This window comes from Peromyscus maniculatus, chromosome 1 (assembly GCF_049852395.1).
Source record: "Peromyscus maniculatus bairdii isolate BWxNUB_F1_BW_parent chromosome 1, HU_Pman_BW_mat_3.1, whole genome shotgun sequence".
Classification (NCBI taxonomy): domain Eukaryota; kingdom Metazoa; phylum Chordata; class Mammalia; order Rodentia; family Cricetidae; genus Peromyscus; species Peromyscus maniculatus.
The window spans coordinates 110,491,555-110,505,956 of NC_134852.1; the positions used below are offsets into that span (position 1 = coordinate 110,491,555).

At 48.3% G+C, this 14,402-nt stretch overlaps 1 protein-coding gene across 2 annotated transcripts; it reads right to left on the reverse strand.

The window, feature by feature from the left end:
- Window positions 1-884: 884 nt before the first annotated feature.
- Neu3 (neuraminidase 3) lies at window positions 885-13,247 on the reverse strand. 2 transcript variants are annotated; one of them, XM_042279807.2, is made up of 4 exons: window positions 11,537-11,673; window positions 8,881-9,021; window positions 6,535-6,746; window positions 885-5,157 (listed from the first exon to the last, which is right to left on the reverse strand). In XM_042279807.2, the coding sequence occupies exons 3-4, from the start codon at window positions 6,739-6,741 to the stop codon at window positions 4,132-4,134; spliced, it is 1,233 nt and encodes a 410-aa protein (XP_042135741.1). In that variant the 5' UTR covers window positions 6,742-6,746; window positions 8,881-9,021; window positions 11,537-11,673; the 3' UTR covers window positions 885-4,131. The 2 variants fall into 2 exon arrangements, with proteins under 2 accessions (XP_042135741.1, XP_006982241.2); XM_006982179.4 differs by lacking the exon at window positions 8,881-9,021 and having other exon boundaries at window positions 11,537-13,247.
- Between the last annotated feature and the right edge of the window lie 1,155 nt (window positions 13,248-14,402).

Below are 14,402 nucleotides of genomic sequence, written 5' to 3' on the forward strand. Positions count from 1 at the left end.
AAAACAAATACAAAAGAGTACTAAAGTTAAAAGTTCCCATGAAAAGAATAAATCACCTCCAATTTACTTTTTGAACAAATGTTGAATATGAACTATTCATTAATAGGTATTAAGATGATGATAATTTCAGTTTCCTTGGCAACAAAGATCAAATCACTGGAATGAAGACCTTCAAGCATCTTTATTGGTTCTAAGTCAGTGGTTCTCAACCTTACCAATGCTACCATCCTCTTATACAGTTCCTGGTGTTGTTGACCATAAACTTATTTTCACTGCTACTTCAGAATTATAATTTTGCTGCTGTTATAAACTGTAATGTAAATACCTGTGTTTCTGGTGGTCTTGGGCAACCTCTGTGAAAGGGTCACTTGACCCCAAGGGGTCCCAACCCACAGTTTGAGAACCACTGTTCTAAGTGATGATCATGTTTATGGTACAGTGATGTGTCTGATGCTGGCATCACAGAGTCAAGCAAGACACACTCAGAACATGTTGAGCTCAGTGAGCATCTCCCTTGGAGTGCTGGAGGAGTAACAGTCATGGAAAATCCAACCAGGGACCAAAGGGAAATGGTAGTGAAATGAGAGCCACACACATCACAGCTTGGCTTTAGGCTTAGGACTTCTCACAGGGCAAGACCAGGCTCAGCCTAGACAAAAGCCCAGCTCCAGGGACAAGACCAGGCTCAGCCTAGACAAAAGCCCAGCCCCAGGGACAAGACCAGGCTCAGTCTAGACAAAAGCCCAGCTCCAGGAGCATTGTGACTGACGGACCTGGACCAGGCACAGCAGCATGTGTTTCAGCTGACAGTTCAGCAGTATTTGAATGTGGGAGCACCTGGAGAGGGTGGATGCAGATCAAGTAGGCCAAGAATTTCTGACTCATTCATTCATTCATTTATTCATTTAACCTCTCTCTCCTGCCACCTATCATTCCAGACCCAGTGCTGGGGACAGAGGACCAAGACAGGGGTCAGACAGCTCTTACTTTCAGGGAATTCAGAATATGATAGAAAAGCCATGTTATGGGTAAGTTATTATGACTCAGGGTTATAAAGGAACAAGGGTTCCTCCACCCCACCTAGCAGAGGTCTCGAAGACACAGTGGATACTGGCATCCCATGGAAGGACCAATGGGAGGCTCAGAATGTGACTTCAGCTGTATAGAGGGATGGCATGGCCCTCTGGAGAAGAGTGGTCAGCCCAATAGGCTGCATGGAGATCATCAATCTTCCAGCCTCAGGTTGACTCTGTGGGTCCTCAAGTTCACTCTGAAACTTCATAACATCTTCTGGCACTCTGAGGAAAGACTCATGACCAAGAGACACAGGTCCAAATGCAGTACCAAAGGACATGGTCCTGAGGTGACTCTTAAGGAACATGAGCAGAGCCAGGTGAGTGGACAGGATTCCGTTTTCTGGAACTCCAGTGTCGGACTACTGTGCTATGCTGCTCCGTTCTAAAGACTGCAGGGGAAGACTGGGACACTCTGAAGGCAGAAGATCAGAGCCTGCACGGGCTTCTCTTCACTTGGACTACAGGCCTCTGCTTTATTTTCCTTCGCAGGTGTGACTTCCTGCCCTGCTTTTTTTCCTCGGCCAACTGGAAAACAGCTGAAGGGTTACCACAGCATGGGACAGGCTCCAGGGCCCTGAAAACCTGAATGACTGGCAGAGCTGGAGTGCCCAGTTCTTTGTTACTGAGCTGAACTGCGAACATGCTAAGACTGCTAAATGGTTTGAGTTGGACTTCCCCCACAGGCTGAGCCACAGGCCTGTGGAGGTCTCTCCCCTCCGGCCAGGCTGAGCCACAGGCCTGTGGAGGTCTCTCCCCTCCGGCCAGGCTGAGCCACAGGCCTATGGAGGTCTCTCCCCTCTGGCCAGTTTCAGGACAGCAGCTTCAAGCTGATCCCTCCCCACAGCGCTCCTCTCCACACCACCCCTCAAGCTGGGCCCTGACCTGCCTCTCTTCCCAAAGGTACAGGCTCCCACATCTGCCGCTCCTGCCCTTCACAGCTGCTGCCACCCACTCTGTCTCTCTAGTCTTCCTCTTGGACTTCCTGTGTCCCTAATCCTCTCCTTACTTTTTCTGAAAGCAGCACAGTGGGCCTTTTCCTGGTTAAGGAATTTACAGCTAGTCACTAAGTAGATACAAACACAAGGGGGCGGGGGTAAGGAAGGGCCATGGGAGACGTGGCATTCATGTTGGCAGGTGATTAATTCCCTCCCTTGACTCCCTTCTTGGACATTCCCACATAAATTCCAATATTGTTTTCATTCTCTAGCTCTAGCCGCAGAATTGAGCCACTGTGGTGGTATTGCGTTCCCCAAAATATCGTGTACCCTAACAAACTTATCTGGGGTCAGAGAACAGAAAAGCCACTAGATACTTAGGATAGGCAGTGGTAGCACACGCCTTTAATCCTAGCATTCCAGAGGCAGAAATCCATCTGTTCAAGGATACAGCCAACCATGGTGACTCACACCTTTAATCCCAGAAAGCAAGCCTTTAATCCCAGGGAGTGGTGGTAGAAAGCAGAAAGGTATATAAGGCGTGAGGACCAGAAATTAGAAGCATTTGGCTGGTTAAGCATTTTGGCTGGTTAAGCTTCAGGCTTTCGAGCAGCAGTTCAGCTGAGAGCCATTGGGATGAGGACACAGAGGCTTCCAGTCTGAGGAATCAAGACCAGCTAAGAAGTTGGCCAGGTGAGGTTAGCTGTGTCTTGTTCTGTCTCTCTGATCTTCCAGTGTTCACCCCAATACCTGGCTCAGGTTTGATTTTATTAATAGAACTTTAAAGATTCATGCTACAAGCCACTGTGCCTACTCTAATCTAGTACAGTGTGAGGAAATCTGGGCTCTCCAATGAGTTCCTACCTCAGAGTGTTCTCTTTTCACCCTCTCCCTTTCCCCAACTGCACCCCTCCCTCGTCACCTGCCCTGGTCACCCTTGGGCCCTGGCTGCTCTTTACTTCCCACCGGAGAGAGGTCTTCCCTGGCCGGAGAGAGGTCTTCCCTGGCAGGGGGCTTCACATAAAAGTGAAGGGAAGTAAATCTGCATTCATCCCTTTCACCTCATCCTGAAGGTCTGCACACCAGGCTGCCTTGTAACCATCCTTAGTAAACAACGGAGAGCCAAAAATGGAGGTGGGCCAAGGATCAAGAGAACTGGGTATGGGTGTTTTGCGTGCGTGCGTGCGTGCGTGCGTGCGTGCGTGTGTGTGTGTGTGTGTGTGTGTGTGTGTGTGCGTGTGCGCGCGCACGCCTTTGCCTGTATGTGTACCATGTGTATGCAGTACCTACAGAGGTCAGAGGAGGGGATTGGATCCTCTAGAACTGGAGTTATAGACGGTTGTGAGCTGCCATGACTCATCTTTAACGCAGGCCATGGCATCAAGAGCAATAAGCACCATTATCAAGGGCGGCTGGCATGGGTTTCTCGTTTTTCTCCCTGGGAAATGTTCTCTGGATTCGGAAGGGGAGGCTGAACATAGCAGCCATGCTGGGGAAAGCCCCAGCTTCACACTTCTGCTCTCTCACTTAGTTCTTCCGGGATAGAGAACCTGCAGAGCTCTGGGCGTGATTAGAAGGATAAGGGCATTTTCCTTATTAAAAATTGAACAATGCAGATCTTTCTTCTGGCTAAAGCACCTGTATGCCACCTCATACTCAGGTTAGCAATGAGTCATTTGAAAAAGATAAGTCTCTGGCTTTCATTCAAGATCAGAATCCAGGGTTTGCGGGACAGGGAGTAATTTCTTGTCTCTTCTCTTAATGGGAAGACAAGAAATCACAAATCAACCTTCACATTTTACAAATGGAGACCTGATGCCCAGAGAGTCAGGCGATACATCCACAGTCCTAAAGCAAGTCAACTGCAGGGCCCAAACCACATCATGGTCTCCAAACTCCCAGTTCAACAGCCTTATTGCTGTGTAAGATAAGGCACCATTTTCTCTAGGCTCATTGGAAAGGGAACAGTGAAAAAATACAAGGAGCAAAATATTCATTTTTGGGGTTTTCTGTAGACATCAGTGACCTGTTATCCCGGCTGTCGCTGCCATTTCCTCCTGTGGAAAGTTGGGTCCTCACCCATCAGTCTTGCTTTGGCTTTAGTTCCTACTAGGGCTGGTTTAGTCTTCACGGCTCAGGACCTCTCGGCTTGAAAACAGACGAAAAGCAATCTGCTCACACTCATGTTCCTTCCCACACTCAAACAAACATGCAAATAAGCCCTGTTCTTCCACAACAGCCAGATCAGAGTAGCCAGAGGGCCCACAGTGCAAGATCCAGGGGCGGGACCAGCAGGTCACCTCCAAGGGGTTCCTGTTGTAGTAGATGCCCAGGTTGATTCTCCGCCTCTTGCTAGCTGGATGTGAGTACAAGAGCCATGTTGGTGATGGTGTTCCACCGCCTCCCTCCAGCTCCAGAGAACTGTCCAGCAGAGGGTGCTTCTGGGTAGTGGGAGCATCTTTACCACTTGGGTCTTGTGAGTAGGGCATCTTCAAGGGCCGGAAGCTCACTACACTGCCTTGGCAGCCAGTGCGGGGCTCATGGAGCTGTGGGTTCAGAGTTGGTTTCTGAAAGCAGTCACCGCAATCAGTGCTAAATGATTCTGCTCGGAATCTGTTTGGTGTCCGGGCACTGCAGTAGAGCACCAGGTTACCTGCCCTCCCAGTCACTTCGGCCACTTGGCACTCGCCTGTCACCTGAGGCCCAATGAGCTTGCCATGCTGCCACGTGACTCCTAAGTCATCACTGTAGATCATCAGGGAATGGGGCTTGACCGAACACGGAAAGCAGAGGAACCAGCGTGAGAAATGGTAGGCGTAGGCAGGGATGACCAGCCTCCCTGACTGCAGCTGGATACCATGACCTGGGCCCACAGCAAACGTGGCCCAGTGCTTCAGCTCTGAGCCAACAACCTCCTCAGTCAAGTCCTTCACTTCACCCCACGAGCACCCGGCGTCCTGACTGCAAACGAAGCACAGGCGAGCCGCATTCTTGCCTAACGTAATTTGCCGATGCTCAGTAATGTGGTCCCGCACACAGATGAAAAACAGGTACACACGGCCAGTATTCTGCTCCCACACAGGGCAGGGGTTCATGGTCCGATGACCAGGTAATGTGGCTTCCATCAGTGGCTGCAGGGGTCCCCACTAGTCAAGGGGAAGAGAAGGAGATAATAGGAAGACACAAAGCTCATCAAAAGCATCAATTCTTTTCGCAAACAATCTATGACATTGAAATGGACAGAATCTTGAAGGCCCAAATAATCACAAAATCTGTAACTATTACAAAGTGTCTTTAAATCGGAAAAAAGATAATACTAGATATTGTAAAAAGCTGTGCTCTCTCAAGAATGTTCTTCTTTGCTTCATCTGGACTTCCAAATCAATCTCCAATTCCCAACTCCAATGTCACCTCCTTTGGGAAACCTTCCTTGAAACTCACTGGTCTAACAAGTTATAGCAGCTATATAACAACACTATGCATATTTTTGGTAACTATCTCCCTTTTTAGACTAGGAGCTTTTTGGATAATACCTAAATTATATGCAATTGTATCTCCAATACCTGGCACACATGACAGCAGCCAATAAAAGTTTACCAAAAAATGGGAGGAGGAGGGTGAAGAGAATGAAGAGGTGGAAGGGAAGAAAGAAGAGGAGGAGGAGGAGGAGGAGAAAAGAAGGAAGAAAAGAAGGTAGGAAAGAAAGGAAGGAAGGAAGAAAGAAAGAAAGAAAGAAAGATAGAAGAGAAAAGAGGAGATGGGGTCCGTGAGACCACTCAGAGTGAAGGTGCATGGCACCAACCTATCCTAGAGCAAATGAAACACCTAAAACTCTGGGCTCTGTCACCACAGGGCTGGGCCTCTGTGGAGTCTGACCTGGCAAGCTACAGAAGATCTAATGACACACAGTAAAAAACAGGGACTGGAAAGTCCTCAAAATACAAACTCCTCAGAAGGAACTGGGAACCGGCGTCATTCAAAGCAAGGACAGGGGCTCAGCAGTCACATCATCACTGTGACCCAGCAAAGGACCCACTTTGAGTGTGCAGCTCAGGCGGGGAGGAGCAGGACAGCAGGCAGGTTAGGAGACGAAGCGTTCAGGACAGCTGAACTAAGGGTGCTCCCTGCCCTGGGTGGTTTTACCAGGGCACAGAAAACAAACAAACAACAACAACAAAACCAGGCCATTATAGGGTCTGAATGCACCACAGAGGCCTCAGGAGCCCGAGTTTGTTTTGCTGCTGGATTAGAGATGCATGACTTAGAGTAATGAGAAACTCTGCCCAGTTCTCCCATGTGCCAATCATGACTGACAGCAGTGCCTAGGGTACAGACTGGCCATAAAATCCAATGGACCCCTGGCACAGAATAACTCAGGAAAAGCCACTGGTTTTATTATTTACCCCTCAGCTCCCCACACAGAGATTTGCTGGCCAAGGTGGAGAGAAAAAGAACAGACCCGGACGTGCACTCAGCTCTGAGGAGAGAAGATGAGGCCCAGGCCCCGGTCTGGGAAGAGTCACCTGTACAGAGAGGCCCTTCATCACCCCTCTCCTGAACACCAGGTAGAGAGCATCCACGTCTCTGCTTGTGGAACGCTTCTCTGCGAAGGCCAGGAAGGTGTGGACGGGAGGGATATAGAGCAGGGCTGGGATCCGGTAGGTGATCCCTTTCTGGTCTTCCTGCTGGAACAGAGTGCTGTTGATGGGACACGGTGACACTTCTTCCATGGCTTCTGCAAGGACAGTAAACAGTTCAGTGGGGGTCTGCACACAAGGTCACCGCTGAGGGCACAAGCCAGCTGTGGACATGCTCAAATGTCCACTGTTTCATATAAAGAGAACATCATGGCCTCAGCAGCCCAAAGCAAATAATATGCACCCTCAGTCAACAAATCTGCTCTCCAGACATGTTGATTTCTTGGCCTGGAGTTCCCAGGTTATTCAGATGACTATAAACTAACCCACTTGAGCAATATCCCAATTAACAATCCTCAAGCTCTCTCCCTCTCCTGAAGGCCAGGAGACAGGACAATCTTCTGACTCACCTGTGTCAGTAAGGAGGTTCACCCCTAGTTCACTCTATGTGGAGCACACACAAGAGAAGGGTAGATTCTCAAGGGATGCATCTTGGTGTTGTGAGCTCAGTTCCATGTGCTCTGGCACAGGTGGACCTGCAGCTTGGGCAGCTGTGACAGGGTATTAAAAGCCACACTTTTACATGTGACCGGCTAAGTGTAGTTCAAGGGGTAACTATTGTGGCTTTGAGTTTTCTCTTATTTCCAGCCCTCTGGAGATTACATTCTTGCAAATTCAGCTACATGGATCTTTGCTATATTTTATCTGCCATTTGCCAGGCTAGCGGGTCTGTGATAACATGGAGACTGGAAGCCTCCAGAAACTCTGAAAGTGTCCAGATAACCCACTTGTCAGAGGTCCCAGGAGGGACTCAGACCAAACAGACAAAAATAGGTCTAGGATTTAAACTTTCCTTCAAATGATCTGTCACCCAAGGCTCATCTTACAAATATTTTACATAAACAAATAAATAAAAGCGCTAGGCCAATGAGTCCCTCTTTATTTATTCAGCAAACATTTCCGAGTGCCTACACATATCAGGCCCTCACAGCAGCGTTGAGGAGCCACCTGTTTTTAAGCTGAGAACAGCTGAGGAGGGCAGCCGATCTGCACACAGATAAACACCAAGAAGTATGCGCCATCTTAGGGAGGAACACAAGAGCAAGCAGGAAAACCGAAAAGGCACACCTGTGCGGATGAAAGCCCCAGAAAAGGACTTGTTGAGAAGGTAGTAACTGGCCGGGCCGGTGACCCAGTTTGCCTGGAACACCCTTTCTCAATCGCCACACAATTCCCTACCTCCCCTCCTGCGGCTTCAGCTGTGTTCAGGTGTCATCCAATCGGTGAGCTGTTACCTGACAGCGCCCTTGCCGCCTCTGTGTCCTGTCCCCTGCCTATTTCTACACAGGACTTAGCACTCTCTGAGGTCTCATATAGTATACACATACAACGCATGCTACAAAATAAAAGCGCCACAGTGTCAGGTCCCAGCCCCCCAAGATGGTAGTCTGGACTCTGACCTGGGAAACTCTCAGGATTCCTCAGAAACCTTGTAAAGTGGGTTTCTGTTTGCCAGTAAGAGCCATTACTTTCTTATCTTCTCCTATAACCCCTCCCCACCCCACCCCCCCCGCCCGCCCGCCCGCCCAGTCTCCAGAGAGGGCATCTAGTTCTCTATTAAGAAGCCTCCCGCAGATCTGAGGCCCCACAGTAGTTCCCAGGCTGTTCCAGCTAACCGGCCCTCCTCCCTCCGCAGGGTAACCACTGGTAACTGGAAGGGCTTTCCCGCCATTTCCCCACCCTGGCGATTGCCTGTCTCCTCCTCTCCCTGCCTTTTCTCTTTGCTCCTCTCTCTGTCCCCTAGAGGTAGCCATGGCTAGATTCCCCCAGACGCCTCTGGCTATTCTCTCTCTTATCTACAGTAAAAATCCTTCCCCCTAGCCATGAGGTAGCCATCTCGGTGGTTTCTTCATTGCGCCCCTTGTTTACACATAGGACTATATCTTCTCACCCAGAGCCAAGCACCGTTTGTGATAGGCGCTGGACAAGTACGTGCTGGATAAATGAATGCATGGATAAATGAACTGGAATATGAAGAGTACAGATTGGGTTAGCCAAGCGATGGGGTAAGAAGCAGAGTGGGTGGTAGCAAAGCCTTTTGGTAACAGGAAACAGTGAGCTGTGTAGGCTTTCAGTAGAATGGTGTGACTGTGACGAGCTGGAATGCAAAACCTATGAGCAAAGGCAGGACCAGACGGCCCAGCAGAGCCAAATCCTGACAGGCTTTATCACCTTAGTGTGGTCCCGATCCTACTGGGATCCACTGTAGAGTTTCTGATAGGAATGGCATCATGAGGTTAGACCAATCTCTCAGGCAGCGTTCCGGGTAATGAGATACAGGGTAATGTTGCACTGCGTCAGTCCATCTATGCCCTTTGAGTCAAGCAACACATAGAATAACTCATCAATCAATCACTAAATTGAGAGAACTGTGGCTCACTATTGGGAGAAGGGAAGGGGAGTGGCCTCAGAGTCAGAAGAAAGGCTGCCCTTCCTTCCAGGCTTGGGCTCGAATCAGCATCAGCAAGACTGGTGTGGACCATCTTGTCTGCATGTTGTTAGAGCACGCCTATGCTCCGCATTCAGGCTCTGTCCTTTCATGCACCACTGGACTTCGTCCTAAGCCCATCTCTATCCTGAGTCACACTGCTGGTAATGCTGAACCGAAGATTTGGCTTAGACCACTCCAGGTTCTTGGGCACACACCTCACTTCTCTATTGCTTTGGGATCCTCATCTCCAAAATGAACTAATGCTACACAACAAGAGTGGAAGAGCCTCACGTAGCTGTCACAAGGCCTATTGCACAATAGGAGCACAATACATGGCAGTCACTGTGTCACTAGTTTTCAGTTATAAATCATTACGTTTAAAAAAAAATGTCTCACTGTGTAGCCCAGATTGGCCTTGAACCTGATAGCCTTGAGCCTCAGCCTCCTGAGTATTAGGATTCCAGGTGTGCATCACCATGCCAAACAGGTGACATATTATTCCTGAATCCTAAAACTGATATATGACTGCAGTCATGCACTACATAAAATGTAGTCATATAATAGACTGTATATGTGTGGGGGTCCTGTAAGCATTGCAGTGCAGATGGAAAGGTATCCTGGCAGTTGGGAGCCAAGGAACACCACAAAGTCACTGTAAGCGTAGCAGCTTACAGCCCTGCTCCAGGGAAAGGTTTCCCCAATGCAAGTGTAACTGCTGGGTTCCAGCAGAGGAGGGTTTCCCAGAGAAGTTTTTACAGCTCTGCTCTGCTCTGCTCAATAACCTGTTTATTGGGAAGGAAGAATCCAGGAGGGGGCTGCCTTGGTGAGAAACAGCAGCAAACTGAACAGGGTTCAGAGCTTATATAGGGTTTTGGGGGGTAGCTTTATAGGGTGGCTAGGGATTGGTGGAATTTTGTGGTCTGATTCTGGGGCAAGCTCAGGGATTGGAGGCATTTCAAGCTCAGGGACCTCAGGGATTGGTGGGATTCTGTGCTCAGAGATTGGTTGGATTCTTCAGCCTGACTCTGGGGCAAACTCAGGGATTGGTGGGATTTCAAGCTCTGGTCTGGGGTCAAATCAGGGTGTTTTTCCTTGGTCCAGGTCTCAGATGTAGTCAGGTGCAGAGTGTTTTTCCTTGACTCTTTTCACCCTACAGGTTCCATATAAGAGTGCTGAAAAATTCCTATTGTCTAGAGACATCTTAGTTACCAGTATCACAGCCCTGGCATATTATATATTTATTACTCACATGTTTGTGGTGATGCCTGTCATATAAAAATATAACACAACTGTGTACAGTTCATAAAACTTGAAATGACAATAAGCTATACTGCTGGCTTGAACATGCATTGTACTACACTTCCCGTCATTATCTTGGAGCACATACCTAATTTCTCAACTTCTGTGAAACAGCTTGCTATATCAGCTGGCAGCATCTTCCATACAGCCTAGCCATGCCGTAGTCTGTACCATAGAGATGTGCATATGCACTGATGGTGTTTCCACAACAACACAATCACATTAGTGGTGGCGTTCCCAGTACAAGGCTGCATCTTTAAGCATTGCATTGTTCTATCAATAACAACTCCTCCTCTTAGCACCTGGGCTGCTCTTGAACTTGTGATTCTCATGCCCCAGCCTCAAGAGTAAGGCATCGTGGCTAGCTCTCATTTGCTGAAGGTGAATAATGTGTACTTATGAGGACCACTCAAGAGTGCACTATAAAACTTTAAGGCACTATACAAATAAATGTCTTTAATTATTATGAATGTTGGCCTTTTCACGATTCACTTTGGGTTCTGCCATCACCTCAACCATTAGTCATTAATTTTCATTAATTATGAATGATATGGATGACAACGGTAACACAGTGGCCTGGCATTGACACCTAAACTGTTCACCCAAACTAGGTGCTGAGAACTGGGGACTGAGAAGAGTCACATACAGGTCCGCTTTGGAACTGTTTGCTTTACCAGAGAATTCTAAGTGTTAATTGCTGTCCATACTCTCTCATTTCAACAAAGTCCTCCCTGTTCTTTCTCGGGGAGAGAGGGTACAGTGTAGCACGACTTTTGAAGGCTTGTTTGCAGAGGAAAACTTAGGTGAGACCACTCTGTTGCAAACCTAGTCTCAAAATCCCACCTCGGGACCTTTGTGGCCGCCCACAACTTCCTCTGTAGTAAGAAGGCTTTTTCCTAGGCTCTGTTCCCGCTTCGTTTCCACTGATCTAAACTACAGGTTAAGTTTGGCTTCAGATGGAAGCAAACAAAAATAGAACGGCCCAGAACACGCTCCAGCTGTGAGGTCCTAGCTGATTCAGGCTGACTCAGTATTCCTTCCTGACGCAGGTCCACACAGTCCTGGCCCGTATTCGGGGTGACCCCCACCCCAGCTCACCGGTTCCAACGTGTCTCTGGGCTCTCCCGTGGGGTCTCGGAGGAGGGCCTGAAGCAGGGCTGGGGCGTTGGAGACAGGGAAGCGGCGACGAAACCCGCGAATGCAGAGACAGAGCCAGACACCGCCGAGCAGGAGCTGGCAGGAAAGAGACCGAGACCGCAGGGGGATGAAGTGACGCGCAGGGGAGCTGGCGCCCAAGGACTGTGACCGGCAGCAGCCGGGTGCCAATCTTCCCGGCCTGGCCACGCCCCTCGCCTCGCAGCGCCGCCCTGCTCTCTTCTCTATGCTCTTATCTGTCGGTTGGTCTGTGGAAGGTATCACCGCCTAAAACTTCCCTGGACAGCCTAATTGTCTAGCAAAGGTTCCGGGCCTCAGAGGGGACTAAGAAGACAGAGGTGGAAGGGTGTGTGCACACAAAGCCGTGGGCACTCCCCTTGGAAAAAGTACCAAAATGTATATATTTATCAGGGCCTGGTGGCACAGGGCTTGTGAACTCAGCTGGTCTGATGAAGACTAAAGCTGGAGGACTGTAAATTTCAGCCGCCTGGACTACAGAATGAGTTTAAGGCCACCCTGAACAATTTATCAAGAAGCCCCTATCACAAGAGAGAATAAACAGAGCTGAGAAACCAGCTCAGTGGTCGAGCACTTGCCTAGCATGTACAACATCCTAGGCTCACTCTCCAGTACTGTAGACAATTTATTATGTATTGTCTACCCACATGTACATACATGTATCTGTCACTGAGTACTGAACCCATCTCTTGTTTCACAGTTATGTGCAAGGACCACCCCATTCTCCCCCACTTCCCCCAGTCAAAAAAGGAAGAGGCCCCTCTTGAGACACTGCAGCATCTAAGAGGGGCAGCCAGTGATGAGGACAAAGAGAGCCACAAATGACTCAGTCTGGTCACTAAGGCTACCAGAAATGGGAGACTCAGGAAAATAAAGAAAACAAACAAAAACAAGCTGTGGAGTCCATCAGCATCAAAATCCACACAGTGGTTACTTATAAGCATTAGAACTAGGACATTTAGTGTTGTGGCATTGTCCTGTGGCGGGGGACTTGGGTTTGGCTTATAGAACTCAGTAAGATGTACTATAGATACTTTGACCTTATAATACTAATAATCACATGCCCAAATGTGGGTTTAACTGTAGTAAGACATGAAGCTTCACCACAGGACAGATTCCACAGGGACCTGGACTCCACCTCTGCCTGTGAGGATGACAAGGGTCAGGGCCCTGCCCACTAAGGAACATGGCATCTGTTCCTCTCATTTCGTTTCCGTCGTCTTAGGAGTCTCTCCCGAATGCCTGCCCCCTCTTGCTCCAGCATAGGAATACGGGGTCTTGTTTCTTTGACATGAACTTGCTCAATTCTTCTGAGTAGGAGTCACATGGTGAGAAATAATCTAAAGTCACTTGTGTTAGAACCAAGTAACACAAAGGAATTCGGCAAAAGAAACAAAAAGAAAAGTGGAATACGAACTTGGAGGATGAGAAACATTGACTTCTTGAATTTGAGTCTGCGAGTCAGAGGGAATGCAGTGAGTAGAGAGCTGGGGGACGTGTCATGAGTTAACAGTTCTGAGGGATGGCCTTTCCTGAGAACACAAAATTACAGGAGCTTTTTCTTCTTTCCTTTTTAAAGGAAAACTATGAGAGACTAACATAACCACACTGAGCTAAAATAAAACTGTTTCCTCCTAACAGAGAGGGGAGAAAAGGTGCAGCATAGGCCTCTGGTGTCTAGCCTTACCTGAGAACAGGGCAGCCAGAAGAGAGGCTCACAGCGCAGGAGCTCCCTTAACAAGGACCCTGCTACCAAATGTGGCAGTAACAACAGCCAGGTGTGGTGGAGCACACCTGCCCCAGTACTGTAAAAGCAGACGTAAGGGAACCTCCACATGTTCTAAAGCAGCTTGGTTTAAATATGAGCCCCGGGGTACTCAGGCCTAAATATTGAGACCCTGTGTCAAAGGGGGGGAAAGAATAACAACTTACAAAGGAGTAGACTAAATATTTAAAATTCTGAGATCATGGTGTGGAGAGATGGCCCAGTGATTGAAAGGACCCAGGTTCAGGACCCAGCACCCACATGGTGGCTCACAAACATTCTTAGTTCCAATTCGACAGGATTCGACACTCTCTTCGGACCTCTGAGAGCACCAGACATGTGCATGGTGCACATACACACATGCTGACAAAACATTTGTACACATAAAATAAAGAAAAATCTTTAAAATACTGTGAGATGATATTGACACATGGAGGTCTCTGGTCATTTCAAGTAGTTGCTAGGGTGAGAGTCAAGCTAGAATACATGTAGAAGGCAGAATAAAGCCTTTCCTATACAAATTGTATTCAAGGTGGCTGAATGCTCTCCTTTATAATAATAATAATAAAGGAATCAGGCAGTTTCCTCATTTTACAATAACTGAGTGGCTACTAGAACCATCTGATGGTCAGTATAAAATTTTCATGTTAGATGCATCAATCCAAAAACATTTGAGCTCACTGTGTAGCATGACAAATAGAGGCAAACAGGTGATCATGTGGGCTCCTACAGTCTTATTGCTAAACAACCAATCAGAGTTGGAGGTGTAGCCCAGTGATAGGGTGCTTGCCTAGCCCTGGTTCAGTCCCCAGCCACCCCCACCACATGCACACACAAAGGGGGAGTAGAAAATGTGTTAAATGATGCCATGCCATCAACCTTGTTTGGATCCTAGATTGAACGAATCAGTTCTAAAGACACTGAGGCGATTTTACCAGTGACCAGACATTAGGTGACATTCAGGATTTGTTTTTGTAGTTGTTTTCGATCTTCCCAACAGGGAGCAGCAAGTCCCCAGACCTCAGT

Excerpts from the sequence above, each read along its gene's own strand:
- Neu3 (XM_006982179.4), bottom strand. The coding sequence starts at position 6,741 with ATGGAAGAAGTGTCACCGTGTCCCATCAACAGCACTCTGTTCCAGCAG. Across the intron at positions 5,158-6,534 it reads TGAAGGGCCTCTCTGTACAG|TGGGGACCCCTGCAGCCACT; the intron begins GTGACTCTTCCC and ends CCCCTTGACTAG.